This window comes from Corapipo altera, unplaced genomic scaffold (assembly GCF_003945725.1).
Source record: "Corapipo altera isolate COAL_440 unplaced genomic scaffold, ASM394572v1 23, whole genome shotgun sequence".
Classification (NCBI taxonomy): domain Eukaryota; kingdom Metazoa; phylum Chordata; class Aves; order Passeriformes; family Pipridae; genus Corapipo; species Corapipo altera.
In genome coordinates, this window is record NW_020884878.1 from 4764926 (window position 1) to 4784701 (window position 19776).

The window sequence follows — 19776 nt, forward strand, 5'->3', positions numbered from 1 at the left end:
AACCAGGTCTTCTTTTTTGTGTGTGTTGCTTTGTTTTTAATTTGAAATAAAAATACAAATTGAATAGCCAGTGAACACAATTGTGACATGACCAATTTTTAATGCTTCACTTCCCAGGTGTCTGGCTCTATAATGGCTGACTTCCATAAAATATCAGCCATGTTTTGTTCTACCATGAAGTTTCAGGCTAGACCCTGGAAGCTGACACTTGAAATCACTCACTATTTTTTTTTAAAATTTCATCCAAGCAGTTCATGTTTAAGATTAGCTGCTGTGCACTAAGTCTGCTTTAAAAAGTTCGTAATTGATTGCAATGCTTAATTGTGATAGCCATCAAAACCTTGATTTTTCATGTTCACACACCAGCACTTTTTTCAGAGTTGGACGAATTACACGTCCTGTGCCACAAACCCACGAGAAAGGAAGTAATTACTCATTATTTGACCATCTATTGAGATTTCCCAAGTATTTGCTGGTTAAAGCTACTGAAGATACAGTCAGACTGAGACTTTGCACTGACGTCGCATGGCAGTTTTTAGCAGCATGTCATATTTCCGGTTTTATGTCCTTGAATGTAGAACTTTCCAAACAGGGGTGAATGGTGACATAGTTGTGGGCAGAGAGCTTGGTCAAAGTGGTCCAAGTAAATAAAGTAACTTATTTCACATCACACTCTTGTCAGACAGCAGAGATAACAGGCCTGTCTTCTTTGCCCTGAAGCCCTGGAGTTCTACAGGATTCAACAGAGATCTTTGCTGGATGCCTCAAGTGTGCTGGAATCATGTCATCCCAAACTGACTCTTAAGGGGAATTAGAAATTCATATGCACCACAGAAAGGATTTGATGCACTGAAACCCCAGTTTTACTGAAATCCCAATTTGGGCCCTGGTCACAAAGATCCACAGCAAAACATATCCAGGAAGGAAGCCACACACCCTGGAAGATGCAAGTGTAATCATTCATGCACAGACATCAGCATCAGAGAATCTTCCCAGCACGGCAGCTTCTTGCATATGACAGGACTAATTTACAACTGTCTGTTCTAATTGTGATAACTCCTTATCTCTCAGCAAAAGATTGCCATTAAGATTCCTTTTTCTTCACCCTGAAATTCTTTTCTTTGCTATATGTGACCATTGCTACTGAATTGCCATGATCGTCATTCCCCTTCTATGCTAATAATTAATCATTTCATGTTAAGTAATTGGAAATCAAGGTGTAGAAATAACCAGCTGATGTAAACAAACACTACTGTCATTCTCTTGCCCCTTTCTTAGCACCTTTCACTGTGTGGAGTCTCATGTAATTTCACTTGTAAGCTCTTAAAACCAGGATCTGTAACTGGTGAACACCAAGCATGAGAGCCTAATGGGATCTACAACAGTGGCACTAGAGAAGAAACACATTATTTGTGCACATAAACATGTAATAATGAGGCTTATCTGTACTCAGAAGTGCTGCATAGGATACTTAGCAGGCAGTTTTGGCCACGTAATATCTCCTCTGGCCACCATTCTTCTGGTCCCATGCTGAAGCTGAGAAGATGTGAAGGAATACCACAGCTTGAGAGAGGGGTTATTTATTGCTATGATATTTACTGCTGCTGCAAGGCAGGGAATTATCTCTCAGCCTTTTCCTGTCCCGTTGTGCAACGTGCCACGCATCAGGTCATGCGATGCCGAAGCCTGGCAGTGCCTGTGCGCAGAGGAGGCTGCAGAGCAAACCTGCAGGATATTGTTGGTTGGCGCCTTCCCATGGATTTGGCTGACGTCTCCCTCTGATGTGCAGCATCCTGGAGTGGGAGGGAGGTGCCGGTGTGAAGCTCAAAACGCCAGTGGGAGTGCAGAAGATATGCACTGGCTGAGCGTGTCCCAACAGGAGAGCCTTGGCGGGGCTGGGTGAGGGGGAGAGGGGCACTGCCCCTGCCCTGCCTGCAGAGCCTGCAAGGAGCATGGGCCCCATTTGTTGTATCCTCCTGGTACATCGGCAGCAGCTGTGGTCAGACAACAACATAGATTTGGACATCAAGGACCAAATCCTTTGACCGTGAGATTTGTATCAACTCTTCCAAACAGAGCCACGTTAAGTAGTGCTGTTTTGTGTGCTCCACACCAGACATTTCATTTTGTTGCCATGATTCGGGATACTTGCCTCAGCTACACTTTTGAGATGTAGGCTTCTGCCTCTTCCCACTCAGCTGATCAGAGGTAAACAAATGTACGTATAATGAAGTTTCTAAAGTAATTTCCAGGTAGACACTTTGCAAAATAATAAATCTGGTAGTACCAGATTTTATTCTGACTCACAGACTATCTAAGATGGCAACATTCGAGTCCCACAGATTCATTTGTATGGCTCAGTAGAGTACTTTACATACCTTATAAGCCTTCTACATTAGTAGCTTTTCTAAAAGAGTCACTAAAATTAAAGTGTTGGTACAACCATGCAATCAAACACCACTGTGTCATAAAACACTGTTAAAGAATCATAGGAAGACTAGTCTTACTAGTCTAGAAGATGATTATACTGCTGATAGAGTCCACTTGGAAGAGACACAAACATATCAGCAATGCTTGTGATAACATATGCTGTGCACATTTGATCGGTTCTTTATAAATTTCTTGTTTTCACCCATCATACAATTACTTCAGGTTTATCTCAGTGAATAACAAATTGTATTGCTGGAAACTAAAAGCATTTTGTTTCTTAATTGCTGTAATACGTCCTATGCAGGGATCAGCATAGGTGCCTGGACAAGTAGATTACACCTGTGGCTGCATTTGATCACGCTCTAGATCCATTTATGCTTTGTGCGTAAGTGGAACTAGGCACACTTTGTTGTCTATGACCAAGGGATACATTTCCCTCCTTGACTCATCTCACTACTTGAACAAGCCTTAAAAACGGAGAAATCTTCCAACTAGATCATAATCTTTTTGGAAGCATACCAGCAGATCACACCATTCAGAAGACTGCAAATAAAGAAACTCTAATTCAAGGAGGGGTTTAGTTCCAGATGAGAGACTTCATTATCACTCACTGCTGAACAGCAAAATCCTTGTATGAGACAACTGAGACATGCTACAGTATAGTAATTCTAAGTTAAGACATGCAGAACTGGAGTTATTTAGCAATTTAAGAAGAAGGAGCAGATACTGAAGCTTTGCTGAACAGCTGATTTAATTCAGCAAGTACCGATCAGACATAATCAATCTGTCAGGGTGTCAGCCAGCCTTGTCAGATGTTAACAGTTTACCACGAGGACATGGAATAAGAGAGTGAGCACATGCTGATTTTTTAAATAATTAAGAATGCCCTTCTATGACAAAAGCTTTATAAGAGATCTCCAAACAGAAACTTAATATTTTCAGCCATCAGTAAAAGAAAGTGGTTGCATTCAGGAAAGGAAAGCTGTAGCTCAAATCAGACAGGAACTTGGACATGTTAGTTGTGCAAATCTCTGCCTTCTGCCGTGTTAGAGAAGTGCTGACATAGGCCAAGTAGTCCCTATCCCTTGGCAGTATTAGCTGGATCATTAGGAAAAAGAAACAAAGTGGAAGCTGGGTGTTGTCTTTCAAGTGAAGAAAGCTGTAGAATTGATGTAATGTTTGACTTTTAGAGGAGGCATTCATAGTCTCTCCTCCGTGGAGAGGCAGCAGATGTTCCAGCACCAGCATTCATTCCCAGAACATCACTGCAACTTAAAAGATTCAACACTGGAAATAAATCCAATGTTGGTGCAGCAGTTACGAGTCCCACATTACTGATTATGCCTTTACACTGTTCTATAGTCACTGCCGAAATTGCAGGCAACACAATGGTCCCAGACCCGCTGGAGTCTCTCTGAGGCTCACACAGGTGCAGGCTGTCTCTGGAGCTTGTGCACTTCCCTGGCATGGCATTTCACCTGGGGGTGATTCTGCAGTGCAAGGAAAACTACAGCCCAGTCACTTGCATTATTAGACTGAGGCTGGAAGAGAATGGGAGCCACTGCCGTGTTCTAGCAGAAATTAAAATGCCATCTTTATGTTCCAATTAAGTACTGAGACTAAAAAATATCACAAGCCTTTCTGCATGCAAAAGTAACTTTATCCAGCTTCCACCGTGCCATTCCAATGGGTACTGTGTCTGAAATACCAAGCACAGATCTGCAGATGATCCTCACAGTATGTGCTAGATCTCTCAAACTGTACTTGGATGTAGATATGGAAGGGTGCATGGACCTCATGGGTGACTGGAGTTAAAGCTGTTTGAGAAGTTGTGAAACGGACCCACAGTTAGTCCTGGCAATGGAATGAGGGTGTTTGCATTACTATTGGCCCTGTACAGCTCCTTAATCTGCAACCCTTTACTGAGCAGAAGATTGCTGGATAAAAAGAGGTGTATCAGATCTTTTTAAGAATGATCTGAAGGAGAAAAATTAGGATGTTTAAAAAAATCAAGCTGCCTCTGGAATGTCTAGCATACTTCAACTAATGAAAGACACTCTGCTGCTTGCAGCAACTGAAATGGGTAGAAACAAATAGGAACAATTTTAATCCCTTACTAATATTAAGATTTTACTTTTGAGCAATAACTATGCAAAGCTTAAGGCTTACTACACACAAATAGATTCATCATAAGACTGGGAGTTATCACAGGAAGTATAATTATGATTATTAAATCCACTGCATGAAGCAAAGGGTGTTGTAGATGAACAAGACAAAAACAGAATCTCCAAAGTGTTACTGTTCCCCAACACTGAATCAAGAGCTGAAGTTTGTGGTCTTGGGTGGGTGATTCTTGCCACTTTTTAAATCACAGCACTCTATACACAGTTTCTCTTAACACTTGCAGACTGTTCACAGTTCTTGAATGAAATTTTGACATATATAAAAGAGATCCAGTTCTCCCTCAGATAAACATTAAATTTACCTTCATATGTCTGCCATTAAAACATACTGGTCTATTTATAAGGCCAATCACAAATTTTCCAGAAGATTGCATGAATGTTATCTTAGGCAAGATGACATGTTAACAGGATATATGTTTCTGTAAAGCTGTGTCAGAAAGAAGCTAATACTGCTTTAGCCTTACAGTAAACATGACCCAAACAATTTCCTTTTAGCTTTATGAGCTTTTAAATAAAAGTCTTACTGGATCACATCTGGAAATGCCTTTTGTGTCTTTACCTGGCTTATACGCAGGACCAAAACAATTGGCCATTTTCTTACCTCTCCTGCAGTTTTACTGTTGAGACCTGTCGTTCCAGTAATTCACACCAGAATGTCATTTTTTGTTCAAAAGAAAAAGTATGTTTTGTACTTTAGATGGGTATTGTATTTTAGAAATATAAGATGTTATTGTTTAGAAAGTTTTCTATAGATCAGATGACCTTTTATTGAAAAGTATGAGGAGAATATTGACAATTCTGTATATGTTGCAGTCAGTCATTTCGGTACAGAAATAAAGAATGGATGCTGTTATAGACAAATGATTGCATCTGAGAGTCATTGAAAAATAGAAAATATTCCAATGCCAAGAAAGTCACTTGCAGAGAAGTCTATCAAGGGATTGACTTGATAGTCCAGTGCATCACCATTTAGACTGCTGACAAGGCAAGAGCTAAGATAATAGGTCTGAATACCATAGGAAGAAGAGTCTGTGCATGATTTTACTCCTGATGGTAAAAATTTTCACACACATTACTTTGCTACATACATCACCTTTATGTACTTACAGATAAGACACCAGAAAGATAACAAATTTGATGCCTGATTTTGGATGTTAGATCTCATTTACTTTATTCCGTATTCATTTTATTCAATCTAAAGCGTGTTTATTGCAATGTAATATCAACTATTTAATAATGAGACAGCACAGTTGTAAATTTTGTGACTGTAGTGAAGAGGTGCACTACTCTTCATATTAATCAAGCATTTTTATGGTTTGGTTTTGTTTTTAGCTGGAGTGTATACAGCATTTTCTTAGACTACATGCACAGTTACCTTGTTTTAGTGGGATCTAACATGCAACATACCTTGGGAATCTTTTAATACTAACAGGCTGAGCAAGTAGTCCATGCAGCTTTTCTCTATGATAAGAATATCTGTGGGAAGATTGAATAATATAAAGAGGAAAAAGAAAAAACTATCTGCACTTCAAAGATTCCCTGCAGATGAAGCAGATAGAAAATCCCCATAGATTACTGCAGAAGCTGCAGGTGAAATTAAAAGTTGCCATCTCCAGTATATGCATTTGCCTGAAGTATTCTCTATGTTTACATATTCTATGGCAGACACAGCTGTAAAGATATGTATTGCCTTCTTTCTTTAGTTTGAAAGTGTTCAGACTTTAAACTTGGGGTCTGTTAATACTGAGATCCCATTTACAGTCCAAAGAATTTTGTGTCCAGCATGTAGCAATCTTGATTATATTCCGGTCAGGATGTGGGAAAGATGCTATTAGAAATAAAACAATCAATTCACTTAGGCAGTCCCACAAACATGCTTTATGGCATCTGCCTCCTACTCATTTCAAGTGAGGTTTTATAGTGACACATTGGTGAAGATTAGTACACAACTGCAGGCAGATGCCCATGACTGATTCAATTGTTTGCACTGACACTCACAATTGCTGTAATTGCAACTGAAGTGATACAAGTCGTTACAAAAAAACAGACCAAGTGAAATCAACATTGTTCCTCAGAGATTTTATTAGCTGTAACCCAGAAATGCACAATCCACTGTTTTTTCTTGGTATGAATTCACCACAGCATTTCCATTTGCTATGCCTGCAATACTCTTAGTGAGCTAACATAAGAATATTCAAAAGGCCTCTTTAAAAACAGAACTTGTACAGGAATGACAATATATTCCAGCGTCACTTGTTTAAAAGAATTTCTTTTCAAAAAAAGTGATTAAAAGATAAAGCAGCAAATAACTTTTAGCAAAACAATGTGATTCTAAATAAAGAACCATTCTAAGCTCTAGCTTGCCTGTATGCCCCAAGCACAGCTACCATTGTTCCTTTCCTCTTTTTCTCCCATTAGGACTTAACACCATGAATGGTTCAAGTTGGTATTTCTGATGATGGCTGAACATCTTCTGCAGCCTCTGGAGAAAGAGAAAATGGATGTTTAGAATTAGGCAGTATCCAGAACCTTCCTGAGAACAGATTACCTCGTAGCCTGCCAAGCCAGTTCTCATGCGGTACTGAAGACTTCCTTCAGTCCGCCTACACTGCTAGTGGCTCAGTCCAAAGGAATTATGAGGTGATCCATGAAAGAGCTGAGGATTTAACACATTCACTCCCTACTTACAAAAGAAAAGTAATTTTTGCAGACCTATTCCACTGAAAATGGAAGTCCCTTTGCAATATAACTCATATTCTGAAGGTATTTTTGCAACGTCATCCTGAACACTGGAAAACTTGAGACTGTGATTATATCTAAGACCTCTATATCAGCTGAAACCAAAGAAAACACCAGAACTTCAAAGGAAAGCAAAAAAACCTGTGTCCCACGTTCTTGTAGCCCAGTACACAGTGAATCAAAAATGCTGTTGTTCCAAGTGCAGTCCCCACTAGCATCTCTCAAGGGGGACACAAGATTGGCCAGATAGCCACTCACGCAGCAAAACCTTTAACTACATTTTGTGTTAACTTTAATAAATAAAGGATATCATCTCATCCCAATATTTAAATTTGGACTAGACTTGCCAGTATATTGGAGAAGAGATATCTAAATCAAAAATGTATTGCATCAGAAAGGAGCTCTGAGAAATGGAAGGCAAGAGTTTTAAATGCTTCCAGTTATGGCACAGCACTGGAGAAGGTCAAATACCCAAACAAGGTCCCTTAGAGATATTTGTCAGATCTGATGCTCTGAACACAAGGCACACACCAGCCTCACATGGACACGTCCAGGGAAACACACCTTGGATGAGAGCAGCACAAAAGAGATTCCATGCACCGAGACCATGTCAGGGACAACCAGGCAGCTGCATCCAAGGTCTGAGCAAGAGGGAGACCATGGCACTGCCCTACTCTGCACCCAGAGCTGTGATCTCCTTGCAGCTGTACTGGGGAAGGGAACGCTCCTGCACTGGGGGCACGGCAGAGATCCAGGCCTGGCATCATGTCTGGTAAAAGGCATTTCCTTTCTAGTGCAAGCAAGACAGAGGGGTAATACATTGCAACAGGCCAAAGGGACAACACATTGTTGCCCTCAGTGGTTTTATTTTGGTAGTTTTTACATTCCCAACCAAGTTCAGAACCATGCTGTGGAATGCACAAAAAACACCATTCCAGGTTCAGGCAGGAAGAGGAATAAACATTAGCCCCACTCTACAAGGAGGGATTAAAGTATTTAGAGTCCTATCAGAAACCAAGGCAGGGACTGCAGCTGAACCAAGATGTCCCAGGGTGAACTAGACAAAATCCCTCTTCATATGTGTGTATGTTGATCTGTACATTTCAGAACTCCAGTACTTGAGAACTAGATCTTACCTTCTTCAGTGCTTTTGTCTAAGGAATTCAAGAACCTCCTTCTGTCCTGTAGCCTCTGCCTGTAAGTAGAGATGTGAATTCAGTCTTGCCATCCTCTGCACCAGGACATGCAAATACTTACTTGTGGGAAGTAAGAGTATGTTACCACAAAATAATTGAAATCCAATTTAAATTTTAATTCCTCTGACATTGATGAGAAAAATTCTGGCTCCAACTATTTATTGCTTCACAAGAGCACCAGATTTGAGTTTGTAACAAATTCTAATCCAGTTTATAATCCACAAAGCAACATTTACTTTTCCTAAATGAATATCATCCGACAGTGCACTTTATTACTCACTCAGCTAGCACGCCATACGGAGTACAGCACAACTTACTACTTGTAAGGGATTCCTGCCATCATAACCAGTTTGCTCCAGGTCTGCACCAGCTAGGTACCAGGCATACAACCCATCCACATCGCCTGTAGCTGCAAGGCTGGAAAAAGAATAATTAATATTGGTTCTAAATCTTTCCATTTCAGTGAGTTCCTGGGTCCTGTCAATTAGCTCAGCAGGCAAATGGTGAACCAGAACAGGCTCAACATGGCTGCCAGGGTAGAGAGGTAAGGAACACTATTACAACAGTTTTGAATAGCTGAGCAAGCAACACAGCTTGATGAATCAGTTCCTTAAATTAATAGGGCTGTGCTATAAGTACTTACAACAGGCTAGTTTCACATAGTGGGTGTGACTATGACCAAAGGGGAAAAAAAAGTCATGCAGTTTCATATTTCACAACACAATATTTATCTCATGAAATGAGTTGGGGGGAGGGCAACAGCTAAATCAAGATGCAGCTGAGTAAGTGAGAGCACAAGCAGATGGGCCACTAGTCCACAGGACTTACTTAAAACCAGTAAAAACCCCCCTTCACAAGTTTGCATAACTATGTTTGCTATCAGAAGTTATGACAGGACATTTATGTGATATCATCTGGACAGTAACACAGCTATATGTTTTGAGTTTTACAAGATAATTTGTAAGGTTTAAATGGGCAGCAAGCAGGCATTTTAAGGATGACCTCTATCTTCCACATGTAACAAGCAATAGAAAGGATCAAAATGAATCACATAAAATAAGCAAGTTAAAGTTTTCAGAGGATTGTACACCAGGTTATTTCTTCACACATCTCCTGGTAGACTAATTCATAATACTTAAGGTTCATTTTTAACTTTCATTTTGGTAAAAGGCCTGTACATATGCAAAAGCATGACAGTCTGTACCAAGCCTGCAAACAGCCTGAACTGATGGGAAAGCTGGGAGGACAACCTTCAGTCTCCTCAGGATACCAGCATCCGTGAGGCTTCAGACCTCACCTCTGCTGTGAGCTTGCAGATTGTTTCAGCAGAACCATGCTGATAATCATCAAGTGAGGTTGAATCTCATTAAGAGAGGGGGAGCCCTCCCCACCCTTATTAAGTTCAGAGTTTGCTGCCTTAAACAGTGCTCGCTGGGGCTGAAAGGCATTGTGCTGGCATCAGGGATGGAGGTGGTGATGGGCTCTTGAGTATAATAACCAAGCCAGGCAGAGCTGGTGAAGAGTGGAGACAGCTCAAAGATGCAAGGGGCAGACAGTCAGGTAAACTCATGGAAGAAACCATGAAAGCAGGGCTGCAACATTGACTTCTCTGCTAGGTTGAAATCACTTCTGTTGTTGATTAAATCTCTTAAGTACCTGGAAATATGTTTTCAGGGGAGTGGAAGCCTCTAATTGCAGCAGTCTGAGGAGTAAGTCAGAGAGAGGCTTTTGCTGTGTTCCTCTATGCAACCCCCCAGATGACCTACAACTGGGGGCCTTTGGGGGACAGAGAAGTGGTAGTGGGGTATTAAGAGGTTTAACAGTGCTTCAGTCTTCCATCATGAAGGAAAGGATCATTAAATAATTAATGAAAACTGCCATCACAAAAAAAAGGGGCCTCAGAAGCAATAAGGAAACAGAGGAAGGCAAAGGAGGTCCAACAGGAAGCTCAGTGGGAGGTCAGTAAGGAAACTGCAGGAAAGACATGAGTATTAATAAAGAAAAAGTGTAAGCATTAGTAAGGCAAAGAAATTGCTTAGCAGCCACTTCTGGAGTACATGAATTATCTTAGTTACAAAAACTAGTCTCTTGCTGTTAACACTATAAGGTCACAGATTAAGGAACTAACAAAAAACAAACAAAGATCCTAACTAGAGAGTTACAAGCATCACCAACACTGGACAGAAAAGCCCTGTATTTGCCAAACAGAATCTCATCATTCAGTCATGTGCAAAGTGGAAACCACTTTGGGCAAAGACCAGTACTTTCAGAAATATTATCAACCTACATACCGAGGACAATTCAGCTAGCACCAGTGTAAGCAACAAACAAGGACTGCTGCACTTACTTGAAAATTAACTGCTTAATAGCACCTGTTCAGAAAGAGCAATTTAACCCCCACTGCCATAGGTCAAACCTGTGAAGTGGTCTCCTTCCATGACATTAGAGCACTCCAAATACACAGAAGTATCTTCAATTTTGCAGCAGCCATTTACTGATCAAGGGAGAGCTATATTCTGTGTGACCCAGAGAACGTAAGGTGATGTAGCTTGTGAGAAAATTTAGATACCACTCTAAATAGAAGATACCTACTATTTACCAAATTGATAACCACCACAAAACATTTTCTCCAGTTCCAGATTTCCATAGTTGAGGCATACACATCTGTACTTCCTTTACACACTTTAAATGTACTTCATATACTCAAATATATACAGAGGACTTCTCAATTTACACTATAGGCACCATTCCAACTACAAATGCAACCTCTAAGCAGCAAGTTCATCACTTTTATATCATCAAATGGACTAAAGATAGCTTCAATGTACACTTACCAAGATGTTTAAAACCTGCTTTGTGATAAAGAACTACCTAACACATTTTACTAAACTCTGACTGATACTTTTTACAGCAGATAATCCTAGGCATGCTGCCTTATCAATACTCCTGCTCTCAGAAAAGAAATTATTATGTATCCATTTCACAATTTCAGTAAGGCTAATGTAGCCATGATGATGACAGAGCTAAGATATCAAGAACAGTGACAGCGCAGTTATGCTCTCTGATTCTGTGTCTCACACCCCACCAGCATCAAGATGCAGTTTAACTCCTGCATCTTTAACTCCAAGGTACCAGGAGTGAAGTTGGTCAGGTCTCAGAGGGTTTATAAGGACAAGAGCCAATGCAGTTCTAGATTTGGGAAGTAATAAATACTGTGAAATGACACTTTGGGGTTCCCTCCTGCCTCCTCAGGTACTAGGATTTCATCCTTCCCAGGGACACAAAGCTGTGCTTTTTCAGCAATGCTACCAATTCTCCTTTTTCAGTGTCTATATAAAGCAATCAGGAAAGACTTCCTTTTTTTCAGGTATATCATCACCCTGGCAGAAGAGAGAATCTTTTATCTACTTCTTTTTTTTTTTTTTTTTTGAAGATGAAAATCCTCAAGAAAGAAGTTAAAAGTCCAGTGCAAAGAGTGTCTTGCATCCTGAACTAATTTGTGAGTGCTGCTCTTAGCTAGTGTCTCCACGTCTATCTCAGCTGAGACAGACAGACCTCTTTGAAAGACAGCAGGCATGAAGCTTGGTCCTAATTCCTGCTGAGACATATTTATCCTTCCTTCTCCAGCCTTAACCCTCAAGTCTATGTCAAAATGAAGAAATATCTTATTCTGAAAGGTGCTGATTTTGAAAGGCTGCATCCTTGTATATAATATCATTTTATGAAATCTGAGAATATGAAAGAAAAAGCTGGTTTGGCTTTATGCCCCTGTTTAGTTTTGTAAACTACAGACTTAAACAGAGTATCTCAATTCTATACAAATTTTTTTCCTTTAAAAAACCAAACACAAATCAACTGTTTACCAACTCCAGAACTCCACAATCTTTCAGAATAAGCCTGAGTGTTCCAATTTATGTCATCATGGTTTGGGTTTGCAGACAGATGACAATACTACTGCAATATGAGAAGATATTCTGACATTTTTAACAGATTACTAACATTGAGATCTCATTTCAAAACAAAGCCATGAACCAGATACCAAACATCAACAAAGTGATTCCAAAGCCAGATTACCACCTCTCACTTAAAAAAAAGACACCAGCAAATGAAACTATGGAAGATTTAATAACTAGATCATGTTGGCTGCACCTATGTACATCTCCACTTCCTACACAAGAGTTCCCACTGATACTGTCCAACTCTCAGTTCTGGCTGGTACTCCTTTTCTTCTCAAACACTGCCAATGCCAAAGGAACACATTTATTTTTATCTCCATAATCTTCCAACTGAACTATTCTATTCTGTGATAAAATAATGAGTCTAAACAGAAGAGAGCTGAGGAGACGGTATTAGAACACAAAAACCACTGTTCATGGTCTTTTGTGAAAGTCAGTTTGTTCAAGGATTGCTAAGTAGCAAAGGGGAAAAACATGTTTATAGTTTCTGCTTCAGACAGAACTGTAAGGAGAAAAAGTTAAGTTAGCTAAGTGTAGGAACCAAGAGCTTATAAGAAAACAAGCAGCTTTTTCCTCCTAAGCCCCAAGAAGTTGAAATCCTGCCTTGGTGACAAATTCAGGTTGGTAAAAATTGCAGCTTAAGGCACATTACAAGATAGATGAGATGCAGAAAAATAGTTCAAATCAGACAAAGGGAAGATATTATAAATAGCTTGTTCTTTAACTAGCTTGACCAGGTGAACATGTTGACTGCCATGAAGGTGCCAGTGCCTGCAAAAAAACGGCGTAAAAGGAGGAGGTAAGAAGTAGGAGAGAGAAGTGAGCCCAAGCATGCTGGAGAAATGAGCGTATCAGTAAGGTCATTTGAGGATACTGCAGAAGTACCAGAGACATTTTGTCAAGAGGACAAACACCAGTACCTCAGATTTAATAACTTTAGGCATCTAAATAACGCTCTGTGGAAAAAGTCCACTTTGGTGGAAGTGACTGTGCCGGACCCTCTAAAACAGCAAGAGCAAAGGAAGCACTTAAGCTCTGCAGAAGCAGTGTAGGGAAGAGACACTGTTCACAGGCCGCCTCTAAGCCTGACCACTGCCTGGCTGTGCTCTTGGTACAGGCCACATGGTGATGCCTGTCCATGGACACACCTCTGGCCATGGCCACCACTCCAGCTGCCAGCCGGGAGAGAGCCACAGCCTTGGTTCCTGACCCACACCAATGCGCAAGAGCCTCTTCCCCTCTCATCCCAAGTACAGCACTCTGTGCTGAGTCCTCAGTCAGCCCCTGCACATGTGCACTCCCACCCCCTGTTTGGAAGATTTACATTGTTTTATACTAAAATTACTACCACCAGTGCAAGTTCAAAATATCTGAACTGCTGATTATCAAAATGTCAGCTTTGAACAACAGGAGATTGTGCAATACAGATGGAGGTGTACAATGTTCCCTAAAAAGCTGTAACAAACTGCATCAGAACCACATTTTGTTTAAAACATCCTCTTTCTCTTTCTTTTGTTTTTTCTTTTGGGATATATTACTGACAGGTCAGCTAGCCAAACTGGTTCTGCATGTGGCACCAGGGCTAAGTAAGGGGCCAATTTATTTGCAGAGGAATGTAATTCCCTGAACCACTCCTCTTGCCTTTTGGCAGATGGAAACTACACAAACCAAGGGTTTAGTTCTGTCCTATCACTTGCAGTGCCCTGGGAAGTGCATATTTTAACTTCCTGGTAAAAGCCCTATTACCCAGTCTCCTCTGAGCATGTTATGACAATGGAAACACTCCAGCTAGTGTTTCTTAATTCTAGAATTACTCAAAGGATAGAGTCCAGTCTCTACACAGAATGCACATAAGCTTCACTTTGACCTCATTTTGTAGACATTATACAGCACTGGCTGGTCTCTGCAAATTTCATGGTTTCCTGCCCAGTCCTGATTCAAAGGCCAGTACTTAGGTGGTTTTTTTGTTTGTTTTTCAAAAATAGAAAGAAGAAATGAAGTAAAAACTGTATTTTAGGAAATACATGAAAGTTTCTCATGATTTTCAGAGTAATTTGTAATTCAGGACAAGTACTGGAAAAAATTAAATCTAATATCTATTTGGTTTCATAATACATATCCACATTGTTATATATTAAAAGCAACTTTAACAGAGAATTATATCCTCCTAAAATTAAACATAGCGACACTGAGCAGTTGTTCACAAGTTTTGGGATTAAATCTATCTGTCCATTTGATTTAGTTATTTTTAAGAACGCTATTATATACTAGTTAGAATAGAAGCCACTTCCATATAACTGAAAAGTTGATTTTAAGACCATAAAAATTACACACAGTGTGCAGCTTTATTTTTTAATAGAGATGTTATTAAGTCACATCTTGAACAGCTTCTTTCTCACTCTTCCTCAGTAAAACACCTTGGAAAAAAATGGGGTGTATGTGCTTCCAGGTCACTGATCTCCACAATACTGTCTACTTTGGAGGTCTCTTGAGTTACTGGTGCTTTGACAGAGAGTTGATTCTTAATTTCATCACTTCCCTTGTTTCCTTATTATTTGTCTAGCACCGAAATAGCCACCTCATGTGCCAGGGACCCAAGTGCTTCTCCAAAGTTCTTCATTCTGGAGTCTTTTCTGAAAAACCATCCCCCTCCACCCCAATTTTAGGGCCACCTCACCTTGTATCACATTTACCTGCAGAGTATTGTTCCAATATTCTCCAGGTCCTGGCTTGAAAGGTGCGCTCCCGTTTCCCGTAACAAATTAATCACTTGAATGTGCCTTTATGAGAGGAATAGAAAAAACAGAGAGTGTCTTGACCTGTAGGTTTTTTCACCTAAAGCCAGCACTGTCATATACACAAAGAGTCAGTGAAAGTTCTTATATCAGATTTCCCACAATCACAGAATCAATGAATCTTCTCCAAGATGAGCGATGTAGTAAACAGAGCTGCCCTCCCTTTTAAAAATTCATTCATATACTAAGCTCAAGGAAGTGTTAATTTCAGCTCTAAAAAGGAAATGGATGCATACTCTCCTCTTCTAAGAATTCTTAGTATCTTTACCTTAGTGCTAGCTCAGTTTAACAGCAGAAATGTTAGTGATTGAAACACATGCAAACAGTGAGATTACTTACTACATAGCATTGTTCCTGTATTTTAAAGAATGCAATGGCCATATATATCAGTCTTAAATAAAAGGTGCTTCTTGCAGATAAGCAGTGAATCTTTAGGTTAATGGGGAAGCTAATCAGGTTTTTAGGGCTTCAAAATGATGGTAAGTATTCTTATGAACTGCCATCAAAAGCACACCTGTTCCTAACCCTCTCTTCCCAATGCCTTTATTATTTATTTCTACCTGGAGATTTTAGGAGGTCTTCATTGTCCTTTCCTTTGAAATAAAGGGACAAATAACCAACACCTATACTTTAGTAAGATGCTTGAGAAACTCTGTGGGAAAGGCTGCTCTCCAAAAGTACTGTTGTGGGTAGAAAAGAACATAACAGATGCAAAAATATGTAAAAATACGTTTTTCATAAGTAATCTAGTGAAAGGTTTAGAGCTAGGTTTGAAAAGGAGGTGACAGAGTGCTCCTCTGCTTAACAACTGATCTAGTTTATAAATCAAAGCACAGGTTTTTTTCTCCAGAAAGAGCATGATGACCCAGTAGATCAGGAATAGTTTCACAGTTCCTATTTTAAGTAAGTTGCTATACTATAATACTTCAAAACAAAGAGGCAGGCTTATCATTTAATAGGAAATATATGAGCTTTTCCAACCCATTAGCTCAAAGCTCATCTGTAGTAATTAAAAATAAAAAATAAGATCACATACACTTTCTGCTTAATTACTTGCATTTTCTTGGTGATAGCCATGGGCCTTTTTATTCCATTAATTTCAACTGGATTAAACTGCTTATCTAATCCCTTTGCCTCCTTTTAGGAAACTCCATCTTTAGTCAGAAGCTACATTACAGTTATCCATAAAAAGCCTATGTAAGCTTGTATGTTTCACATAAAATCTTTAATTTATAAAGTAACCAGAGAACTGTACAAATGCTCTAAGAATCATTTTGGTGTTCCAAACACAGGTTATTGAACCTAGCAGATCGATTTTTTAAAAATTGTGCTTTGTTTCAATTGACAGCCCAAAAAAAAAACCCAAAACTTCCTTTGTCTCATAGCAAAGCGTTGCTGGAACAGCACATGCTTCAAGTTTGTTCAGTTATCTAAAATATTTTCTCAGGTGGGTCCCTTACGACATGGCTAGTCATCCACAAGCATCTCCTTGAGCCAGCAAATAATGGCATGGTTTCCTATTTTTCAATCTGTGGTGTAGAACGAATTCTACATGTATGAGTTTTTTAATTCTTAGTCTTAAGCAAAACAGTAATTAGCTGAAATGAAATTTGACCTAAAATAGATTAAAAGTAGAACAGTTCCCTCAAGCTCTCATTGGGTACTGAACTGAACACGGGGAGTGTCTGTTTGCTCTTCAACAACTGCCCTGAAGAATTCCTCATTTCCCACCTTATACGAGAAATCGAAGCATGAAACAAGCACTTTTTAAAATCAAAGCTGTGCTATGGGACAGAACTAAAAGATAAAAGGCAGCAAAGCATGTAACGTTGTGTGGTATCCTCCCTCAGTGTGCTTCCCCTGTGAGGTTCTGTATCTCTGGATTCCAGCAAAAAGCCAGGTTTTCTCTTCCTGTTGTACCTATTTACTCCTCATCGGTAGCAAAATTCCCTCCAGAAACCACTTCAAGTCCCACTTAAGCCACACAGCCATTACTAGTCTGAGGGGGACTCTATAAATATTTGGTACAGGCAGATTTGGGAGCATTTATCCTGCTTATTTAATTCAGCAAGCTTAAATGAGGAAAAAAAAAGTGGCTTGAAATAAAATAAATCTTCAAGTGTTGAAACTAACAGTGTTAACTAACAATAAATGCTTACAATAAAGCATTTCTAAAGAGAAATACAACGTCCCAATGACTGGGAGTCATTCAAAATCATGTTTCTTGGTACAGTGGGAAGAAGAGGAAGTGTTGTGTGCTATTGCTTGTTAAAGAAAGGGTAAGGGAGAGGAAGAATAGGGACAAATAGTAAAGCACAACTTAGAAGTGTTAAATTTAGTACTGTGACTGTGAAGTGCAGATCTGTCCAAGAAAGCAAACAGACCACCTCTCACATTCCCATCACTCAACATGAAAACTATGCAGGAGGTGAGCTGCACTACAGCTTGTTCCTACTTGCACCCAAACGCTATCTACATTCTGAAGGAACTTAAGCCCTAACCAGAGCACCACTTCTGCTGTCTTGTACCTACCACAAGGGCATTATTCATATTTCAAGAGGCTGGCTGTGAATTTTCTGATACTGTTATGTCTTGGGCACATGAGAGGTATTTGTCTTTAGAAATTGTTTCTTTAAGTGCTGCTCTCCTGTGGCATTACAAAAGCCTCACAAGGGTCACAGTTTAGCTGATCTGAAGTTCAGGTCATGTCATGAGCCACGAACTTCTTGGGAACGGTTCAAATGAAATTCCTGTTCTAAGGAGACAGCACAAAACCAAGAGCAGAGGAACTGCTGGACAATGAAAGGTCAAGGTGTAGAGAGAAGGCCAACAACACGACCTGGTACATGGCTGCATGTCCCACTCTAGCCCCACCTGATAAGCATTGTCATCTGTGAGCTGTCCCTGACTCTCCCTTTTCTTAGACTGCCCTGTTACCAAAGCATGGTCAGACACAGGCTATAGAAACAATGCTATTCTGCATATGTTACTTAAGTTAGCCTTTTGATAGTGCTATCACTGTTATTCATCCCTCTCCGAAGGAAAAAAACAAATAGAGAAAAGGTGTTTCTAGTGTCTCCTCTCTGCTAGGTTCCATTATTGAAAACACTGGGCATAAAAACTCCAATGAATACTAATATCTTAATAGCAAAACACATGATTTGGTGCAGTCTTCAACACTCAGCGCTATGAGCAAAGTCTGAGTTCCAGATAAAGAGATCTGAACTCTTCCCAGTTCATGAGGGCTCTGGATTCACAGCAATCAAGGTTCTGTACCGTACGTATCATCTCAGGCCCTCACTTGGCAGACACGAACTGAAGTGAATCGACTTCAAAAGGGATGAATCATCCATGTGAAATTACCACACATGTAAGAGTTTGTCGGATTGGGGCCTTAGGGTGCACACCTTCCACCAACTCTCTTTAAAGAAACGCAGGTGTAATGTATATCCAAACTTGACTGGCTTCATTCTTTTTCATGCTTGCTCCCCTAGCAAGCGGAATGGTTATGGCAGGATCAGCTTAGTTTCACTTGTTCGGTTTTCTGCATGGTCTCAGTGGGAATTTTATGCTCAAACACTGTAAGGAGAGGCTTCAGTGTACTTCTGGAGTCAGTGGTGGTTAGATTTTCACTCTTCACTTAGATTTCCTGAAGTAATGTAAATGTAACCTTGCAAAATATCAAGTATTTAAATTCATATTTATGTGGGAGGTAATTTTACTGCCTCTAATCTGATGTTCTCACAGCACTATATGAGCAACTCCCCATTTTCAACCTTTTACCACTGCTCTACAAGTAAATGGAAGTGCTTTTACTACTCAAAATATACACAATTTTTATTCAAGACATTTTCCTGCTTAGAGAGTTTCTGTTATTAAAAAAATATTATTCTATTGTTTTGAAAATGAATTATCCCTTGAGGGTGCTGTAAGAAATTAAAGGAATGCCACTTATTTTGATATGTCAAGCAACTGGCCTAAATTAACAGTGGTCTGTTTAGCTTCATGCCTAAAGTGAATAAGACTACAAGCAAATTGCAGAGTTACAAATGAAAAAGCGGAAATGCAGTAGTTTATTTCTTATTTAGAAAGAAACAAAGAAAGAGTCACTTAAAGTCAAAAAATTTAAGAGACTGTCATAGACATAGATCAAGTTGCTGGTCTATCAGCTGACAGTGCTATGTTAAGAAGCTTTTAAGAAGACACATAACTCCTGATCATTACAAATCATTAAGTGGAAAAGAGAAATCAGTCATCCCTATATAGGTTTGCATGCTGGTTAAAAAGCAAGCCACTGACAAATGTAACATAAAAGACTCGAAGAAAGCTATTTTTAAGATGAGTGGATACTGTACTGCAGTTAAATGCCAATTAAACAAATATTAATTCTCAGAAAATGGGATTAAGCTGATGCAATATTCAGTAAAATTGAGAAAGTTACAATATTAAACAGTTTAAAGCATTGACTACTCATTAA

General features: G+C 39.6%; 1 protein-coding gene across 2 annotated transcripts in view; it reads right to left on the reverse strand.

The window, feature by feature from the left end:
- Window positions 1–6666: 6666 nt before the first annotated feature.
- The window catches only part of ASPG (asparaginase), a 46904-nt gene continuing 33794 nt past the window's right edge, over window positions 6667–19776 (reverse strand). For both annotated transcript variants that reach the window (XM_027638042.1, XM_027638043.1), the window contains exons 13-16: window positions 15198–15284; window positions 8866–8965; window positions 8489–8547; window positions 6667–7095 (exon numbers count right to left, since the gene is read on the reverse strand). In XM_027638042.1, coding sequence (XP_027493843.1) covers window positions 8494–8547; window positions 8866–8965; window positions 15198–15284 — 241 coding nt within the window. In that variant the 3' untranslated portion in view covers window positions 6667–7095; window positions 8489–8493. The remainder of the gene's footprint in view (window positions 7096–8488; window positions 8548–8865; window positions 8966–15197; window positions 15285–19776) is intronic.